The sequence below is a fragment of the Protobothrops mucrosquamatus genome, unplaced genomic scaffold, assembly GCF_001527695.2.
Source record: "Protobothrops mucrosquamatus isolate PMUCROS unplaced genomic scaffold, P.Mucros_1.0 scaffold2734, whole genome shotgun sequence".
Taxonomy (NCBI): domain Eukaryota; kingdom Metazoa; phylum Chordata; class Lepidosauria; order Squamata; family Viperidae; genus Protobothrops; species Protobothrops mucrosquamatus.
Window position 1 is genome coordinate 79,328 of NW_015388775.1, and position 8,847 is coordinate 88,174.

Below are 8,847 nucleotides of genomic sequence, written 5' to 3' on the forward strand. Positions count from 1 at the left end.
GCTGTTTTCAATTCCTGATACAAAATACACACACACACACACACACACACAAACCAAAACCAAAACCAAAACAAAAAAATAGAAGAACCTCTTGATATTGAAGATAAGCTTGAATGGTCATAAAAATAATGTTTGCACATATTAGAACATTTAACTTATAAAAGTAAATACATGTTTAAATTTTTATGCTTAGCAATACTATTTTCTTTCAGTTTATAAGGCACTGAAGATGAGTAGGTCAATATAGAGCTGTCAAACATCACAACTAATGAAAGCATGAAATGACAAAAGACAGAGCATGGAAGAATCCTACCTTCTTCTCTTTTTAAAGATTTACAGGGTAGTAAATGAATTTTTGATCTAGAGAAACATTAGAGGGAAAATATTTTTAAACACAGAGTATAAGACCATACCAGGTGGCCATTGATATATGTTGGTCCATATAGTATTTTTTTCCAGTGAACAATCTAGCAAACTTACTGTACATTCATTGACTAATCTGACCCTTTTCCTTTGTTAATTTTTAATGGCAACACATAAAAAGGAACCACATGCAGCCAATAACTTTTATTAATTAACAATGCTTGTGCATAACCGTAAATATCAAGAAAAGAAATGGGCAACTAGAAAATGCATATTGGCTCTCCTTCCCTCTCCCCACATAAAAATCCTTCCCTCTCTGTATTGTGGAATTTTATTGAGGGACAAAAAGGCACAAATGTAGCCTCTCTCCCTAGTACGATATTGCCTCGTCCTGAAATTATTTGGTGAAGACTGGGAACATTATCCTACTGAGAAAAAGAACACATGAGGATGGATCCTCCTTAGCAGTATCCCAGGACAGCAACATGGAAGAATTGATAAAGGTCGATTTAATGATCACGACTCACCACAAGGCAGTGAATATGGCTTGAAAGGAAAAAGGCAGCTCACCCTTCTCCCATTGTAATATCTTTTGATATTCCATTATCATTTCTTGGACCTTCTTCAGGGCAAGATTTCAATCTGTTTGATACAGTATTTACAACTTCTCTGACCCTGACATATTTCGTGTTACAACTGATGTTCTGAATGGAAAGACACTTCATCTGTGCATAATTAAATACATTCAGCCACTTTAATAAGCATCGCTGCATTTTGAGCGTAGGCATGTGTGTATGTAAGGCTAATTTTATCACCTCTGGACATTCCTACAAGAAGCTTTAAAAGAAGCACACGGCTGCTCTCTTCAATTTGCAGACTTTTTCTTCAGGATTACTTTCTCTTAGCATCTTTCTGGAATAAAGAACTGTCGTAAGGCAAGGAACCTGCACATGATTTAGTTCTACAAAAGCAAGGTTTCTTTGATTCTTTCCCTTCTTGCTTGCTGCTTTGCTCTTCTATGGGCAGAAAATTATGGTATTTTCCAGAATAATCGTATGTGAGCTCTTCATCTGCACAGATATCACGGTCAGCAAAAAGTGCTAACTTAGGCACCATTGAGTCTATTCGGATAGGCACCATAAAGAGATTGGGCTCACAGGAGTGGTTCAGGAATCTACCAACATTGCCAATATATGTGGGGTCTACAAAAGTCTCTATGGTCGTCCCATCATACAAGTGTTCCCTAACTGCTATAATGTAATTTGAATCACATGATGTCTGCAACTGAATCCTTTTACGTGCTTCCTGAATGTCTAGAATTTCCCCAGCATATTCACACACAAATTGTCCTTTGGGTATGAATTCCAGGGTACGAAGACCCCACCCTTTTTCAGTGGTCTTGAATACTTCAAGTTGGAACTGTAAGCCCCGTTGAACGACTCTATTTTGACACATCTCTCCACACTGGCACATAGTGTTGCATTCAAAAACAGGCTTTGAAAATCCCAGTTCACATCCTTCCGTCTCAATGGACATTTTTTTATAATTTTCTCCATAGTGAAGACATGAACATGTTGGGGCCAGACAGGAAGCAGAATGACAGCTGCATCCAGAGAAGGAGATCTCAGATGGGTCTGGTTTGCCTCCAGGTCCAGGCACGTGATCAGGACTATACTGAAAAACAAAAACAAAAAAACAGAGGAAATAATCTTGAGGGCTATATACTCATAGCTGAAGAGGTTGGCATAATATATTGTGTAAAAAGGCAAAAGAATAGAGAAATGAGAATAATAGAGTTGGAAGGGACCTTGGAGGTCTTATAGCTCAACCCCCTGCTCAAGCAGGAGACCCTATACCCGTGGTGGCAAACCTATGGCACGCGTGCACAGGTGGCACGCAGAGCCTTCTCTGTGGGCACGCATGCCGTCGCCCCAGTCCTAGGCCTTCAGCTGGGTTTTATAAACCCTTTTCGCTTTAAGCTTCCGCCACCGTGTGCAAAAAAAAAAAAAAAAGGTTCAATCAATCAATTTCAACTTCTCGCAGGAAAAAAAAAGATCTTGCAAAGTTGGAATTGATCGATTGAACTTTTTAGTCCCACCCACTCTGCTGTTACCACTGAAACCACACGCACCCAATGGGTCACACCACCCAATGGGCCACACCCACCCGGCACCCAACAATACATAAATGGGTTTTGGGTTGCAGTTTGGGCACTCGGTCTCTAAAAGGTTCGCCATCACTGCCCTATACCATTTCAGACAAGTGGCTGTCCAATTTCTTCTTAAAAGCTTCTGGTGATGAAGCACCCACAACTTCTGAAAGCAAGCCGTTCCACTAATTGATTGTTTTCACTCATTAAAAAATTTCTTCATTCTAGGTTGCTATTCTCCTTAATTAGTTTCCATCCATTGTTTATTGTCTTGCCTTCTAGTACTTTGGAAAATAGGTTGACACCTTCTTCTTTATGGCAATCCCTTTAATATTGGAACACTGCTATTATGTCACCCCTAGTGCTTGTTTTCATTAATGCCTACAAAGATTGTCCCTTCCTTTGCTGAAATACCTATCAGCACATGCCACTGTTTAGAATTAGTGATTATATACATTTGATTTAAAAAGTGGATAAAATAGAAATGTCTTAAGGGACCATCTATCCCTATAGACCTATGAGCATGTTTTACTCATATAAAATGCCATGTACTGTAATGTATTTTGGCAATTTACATGCATTGTTCGAAAAGGATGAAAATATATACATGATAAAAAGATTTAATTAGAGATGAAAGATCTTAAGAGACCATCTATTGCTAGATAGTCTATCAACATATCTGTTGTGCTTATATACAATGCTATCTACTTTATTAGGGCAACTTATATGGAGAAACTGAGTGCGTGTCTACGATGAAAATAAATTTTGGTGATATTCATGATTCAATTGCACCAGTATTTTCATTCAGACTCTGGGAAATAATTCAAGTGAGGCCACAAAAGGGGTCAGCATATACTCTTTTTAAAAGGCTATGATTCATGCATTCAATTTCTAGTTAACAAATGAATTGCAATAGTTTTATTTTATGAATGAACATGTATGAAAAAGACAGAAAAACATGAGGAATAAGAGGGGGTTGTAAAGAAACATTATTTTATTTTTTAAAAAGAACAAATTATGTTCAGTAACCATAGAAGAAAATGTTCATCTTTTTGAACCAATATCAGCTTGCTACTTGACAATTTAGATAGCAGTTATATAAGGCAAACTAAATAATTGTCATTTTACCATTTTCCTCCCTTGCTTCCAGCATGATTTCTCCAGAATTTATTTCTTACTATGCAGATGCTTACCCACGGGGCTCAATTGAGGATGCACTCATAATTTAATTCCTCTAAAGCAGCTTATTAGCTGAAGCAAGAATAACATTATCTTGCCAGCCTACCAAATCTCTTGTTTCTAATTTTATCTGATGGGACAAGCCATGATTTGGAACATTTTAGATAACAAATGTATCCTTTAATTACAGAAAGGAAGTCTTGGAAAAAGTTGTTATTCCACATATTGAAACGAAAACACAAATGGGGAGATATAAGACAAAATTATGTCTGATTTAATGTGCATGAAAACAGTGATCTGAGAATGCACTGTTTTATCAGGCTTCCACTAACTGAACATTTCTTCAAGGAAGGATTCTAAATGATCTACTGCTGCACAGGTGTCAAACTCGCCGTGTCACGTGACATGTTGCGACGTGTCATGACTTTTTTTGCATTGCCAGAGCTGGGGTGGGCACGGCCTCCGCATGATGCAACCCGCCCGTGGGCCGGCAGTTTGACACCCCTGATCTACTGTAACTGAAGTGAACATTAAAGCAGTCCTGTGCATTTAGACTAGGTGATGGATTGAAAATAATAACCAAGGATATTAAAGGATGAAGTTACGAGATTAGGAGATTGCACTATGCACGTGGCCTTTAACTCTCTACAAAAAGCAAATCATAGATCTAATTAATAAACTATTTGCAAAGCAGTGCAGGAAAATCTATTCCTCATTGTCAAAACTGAAGGATTAAAGCTGAGGTAATTATATGGAGTATAGACTTTCTTCAAAAGTGTTTTCAAACACTTTAAAAATATTTTAATCCAAGAAAAAAATAATCTAGGCTCTGTAGATACATGTAACCTAATCTACACTTGACCAATGGACATCTGAAATCTACTGATATTAATGGGGTTTGATCCATCTATCAGGATCAAGCTGCTTACAAAGAAGTTTCAGAACCACCTTATCAACTGCCGGTTTCCCAAAACCTATGCATTTCTCTGATAGTATCCAGAAATGTGAAAGGAAGAAGTTACGTTTGTGATATAGTGAATCTTAGTTTCCAAAAATGCTGCTGTCACAGAAAGAGATAAAGCATTTTATGATATGTAAGGATCTATTCATTTGACACCTGATGAATCCAGCTGGGTTTCAAAAGCAGCTTGGTAAATTCCCATACACTCTGATCAACTGAAGCTGAAGCTGTAGTCTCCACCTGGAATGAGACTTTAATTAGTTGCACCTAATATCCTCTCCCTTATACGTCTATCCTAGGGGATTTCTTGATGCACAAAGGAGTTCTGGTAGATGAAATATCAGAAGACACACCTAAAGTACCTGTTACAGAAACGTAAGAGGCCAACCCAACACATGTAAAAGCCTGCACTAAGGACTATGTTGTGACAATAAGAGAAGCCTAAATTGGCTCTCTTTGCATCCATGTTAACCAGCAGTCATGTTTAGGAGGGAAAGGTCAGAAGAACACTTGAAGTTGAACTTCAAGTCGAATATTGTGAAAATCATTCTAAGCAATCAATGGACAAAAGTGCTCCTACTGTATCCGTTCTCAATTGGATGCTATCTGGGCAGATCTTCTGTTTTCTAGAAGAACTTGATCCTGTAAGTATTGAAAAAGTGGGTAGGATTTTTGATGCTGTTAGATAAGCCTCTTGTATGATCCACATCTCTCCAAACTGGTCAAAGCCACCAGAGAAATAGGTAGTTGGGTCTAAGCAGTGGTGAATTCACCTTTGAGCGAAGAGGTGGTCCCACCTGCATTGAAACTGGCAGTGGGTATCCTCTCAATAAGTATCAGCTGGCCTACCTCAGTTGATGTAGGCCAAGTCAACAACAGCACAAGGAGTACAGGAAAGCTACTTTATTGTTGATATAATCATAGAAACTTGGAAATCTGCCAAATTCTGTCTCCTCTTACATCACCAAGTCCTAAGAGTGAGGCTATTCTAAGAGTCACATCCCATTTTTTTTCCAGGACAGAGTCTCTTATTTGCCTTAACTGTTCCTGCGTATATCCTTCAAAGTTATCAGCACATTCCTTTACAACAAGCTATTATTCCAGCTAACTTCCAACTTTTCCTTTCTGAAAAAGGTTGTGAAGATGGTCAGAGGAAATAGACTATCTGGATCTTTTTCATTCAGATCTCAGGTGTCAGTATACGAGGGCAATCTGCAAATAAACCTCCGTTTGGTTATCAATGACAGACACTCGCAGATACAGAACTTTTATTATACACATTAGAAAACTACATTACATTACTTTTCAACATAATTGCCATTCAAATTGAGGTACCTGTCATAACGTCTTACAAAGTTTGAAATTTCTTCTGAAAAAAAAATCTGCCTGGGAATGAAGCCACCCTGTAACGGCATCGTGAACACATTCGATGTGTTTTGTGTTCCTCAGAAAGGAGTTTTGGTACCCAACGAGCACAGAACTTGTGGTATCCCAAATTTTCTGTCACTACCTTGTACAAAACGGTCTGAGAAATTTGGGGAAAGTGTAAAGAAAGTGCAGATATCGTGAAGTGACGGACTTCACAGACCTTTTTGTCAATTTCCTGCATGAGTTCATCGCTGACTACAGATGGGCGGCCACTTCTTGCCTCATTGTGGACGTCAGACATGTGACACCATTGACATACAACACCTTCACTCATCATGTTTGGTCTGTAAACATTACACAATTCGCAATGAATCACAACTGCCAAGTTTTTTCACACACAGGAATCGTCTTATTGCACTCACTTCACATTTGGAGGGATTTTCTATGGCAGGGTTCATTTTCAATTGATCTAGCGGACAGGTTAACTACAACACAACCTTCTCCTTCCACTCCTCACTGCCTATTGAACTACTGTACACGGCACCATAGGACAGGCGTCGCTATCCCCGCCTATTTCTTGCACATACTCAAATGGAGATTTATTTCCAAATTGCCCTTGTAGAACTGAGATAGCAGTGATGACACTTGTGGATTACTTCTGGTGGATCCAGAATGAGAGTGGTACCCTTGACTTCTTCGCATTTTTCAGAACTAACTGGAATAATCTCTTTTTTAACCAGCTGTAGGTACTGAAAATTGGAAATATTGCTCCCTTTCCTGGGACTAGTTCTATCCAGTGCTAGAGGTCAAGTGGAGACAATATATAATTCTAGGGCACTGCACTGTAGGGTTCCTCAGGATTCAATACTTTCCCCTTCCTTTTTAACCCTGACATGAAGATGCTGCTGAGATCATCTGATGAGATATGGTCAGATATCATCAATATGCTGATGATACTCAATACTCAGTTGTAATATTTCTCTCATCCAAGTACAGACTATGCCTCTATTAGCCCAGTCATGGTCAGCCACACAACTGCAAACTCAAGTTTTTTTTATATCTTTTATATTAAGAACATTTAGTCACATTAAAAATCTTATGTTAAAATACTTTGTACAGTATTTATTTCAATAAATAGAAACTTGCAATGACCTTTAAAAAAAAAACACATTTCTTGAAGTAATAGTATACTTTTGCCAGAACAAGAGGGACCTCTAATGGACATTACTGATTCCTCAACTTAGGCTAACTTGAAGGAAAGCAAAACTGACTTTTTTCACAAAGGGTGGTATAAAGTTTATCATCTGCATCAAAAGTATACATTAAACTAGAGATATAATGAAAACCGTATTCTGAATTTATGTCTCTCATACAACCATTAAGAAAACCAATTTGGTCTGTAGTTAATGCACTAGGCTGGAAATCAGAAGACAGATGAGTTCCAGTTCACTTTAGGCATGACATAGGCAGGAAAGCTGGTTGGACCAGTCACTCACTCTCAACCCTAACACCTCACAGGGTTGTTGTTGGAGAAAAATAGGAGATTGCACTACGCACGTGGCCTTTAACTCTCTACAAAAAGCAAATCATAGATCTAATTAATAAACTATTTGCAAAGCAGTGCAGGAAAAGCTATTCCTCATTGTCAAAACTGAAGAATGAACTGCACTTGTAAGGATTAAAGCTGAGTTAATTATTTTGAGTGTGTAGACTTTCTTTAAAAGTGTTTTCAAACACTTTAAAATATTTTAATCCAAGAAAAAAATAATCTAGGCTCTATATATATATATGTAACCCAATCTACACTTGACCAATGGACATCAGAAATCTACTGATATTAATGGGGTTTGATCCATCTATCAGGATCAAGCTGCTTACAAAGAAGTTTCAGAACCACCTTATCAACTGATAGTTTTTAAAAGATGGGTTTTTTTGCAAAATGCCGGTTTCCCAAAACCTATGCATTTCTCTGATAGCATCCAGAAGTGTGAAAACCAATCCTGTTTCTTCCTGTTCCATCATACGGATCATTATTTGAAATATATACTCATATATCTTAAGTTTTCTGCATGGGAGTGGTAATTGGAGCAAGGGAAAAACGTGGATAACCGAAGCTCGGAAACGTAAACGGGGAGGGTGGGAGAGGCATCATCCAAAGTGAAACCATGTCCTAGAATTTTTTTGAAACACGGTCTCCTTTCTGTTGCAGGTTCTTAAAAGCGCCGTTCACACAATCCCGCTGTGAGCAGAGCGCTTCCGTTCCATTCTATGGCCCCGCCTCACGACCACTGAATTCTAGGCATTGTAGTTCTCAGAAGCTTAAGGTTTCCGCCGCAGATAGGAACCACCCCCACGGAAAACTCTAATTCCCAGCGTCCCTTTCGATGAAACCGACGCAGTTTTAAAAAGCCCTACATTCCCGTCGGCGGGTGCGCACAAAGCATAGCTTTCTATCAGTCCCTGCCCGCAGGCGGCTGCTGGGTTTGCTCAGCTCCTCTTCTTCCTCCTCTCTCACCTGGAACGCCGGGAGTTCCTCCAGCCGGGGCCGCACGGATACCGGCAGAGGCTCCAGCCCGCGGCTCACGTCCATACTCCGTCTCTGCTGCGGGAAAACAGGAGTCTTCCTTTGCCCCGCCCTTTCTGCCGGGATTGGCTGCCCTGCAACGTTTAGTTTACCAATAGCGAACTTCAGCCAATGGCAAAAGGGAAGAACTTTGGGAAGGTTCCTCGGTCTCTTTTCAGGACCAATTGATTCGCAGTGTTTCTCAACCTTGACAATTTTAAGGCATGTGGACTTCAACTCCCAGAATTCCACAGCCAGCATTGC

General features: G+C 39.3%; 1 protein-coding gene across 1 annotated transcript; it reads right to left on the reverse strand.

Moving 5' to 3' along the window:
- Positions 1-945: 945 nt before the first annotated feature.
- LOC107296297 (histone-lysine N-methyltransferase SETMAR) lies at positions 946-8,612 on the reverse strand. The gene is made up of 2 exons (XM_015825644.2): positions 8,536-8,612; positions 946-2,037 (listed from the first exon to the last, which is right to left on the reverse strand). Exons 1-2 carry the CDS (start codon positions 8,608-8,610, stop codon positions 1,255-1,257), a joined length of 858 nt encoding a protein of 285 aa, XP_015681130.1. The 5' UTR covers positions 8,611-8,612; the 3' UTR covers positions 946-1,254.
- Positions 8,613-8,847: the final 235 nt, after the last annotated feature.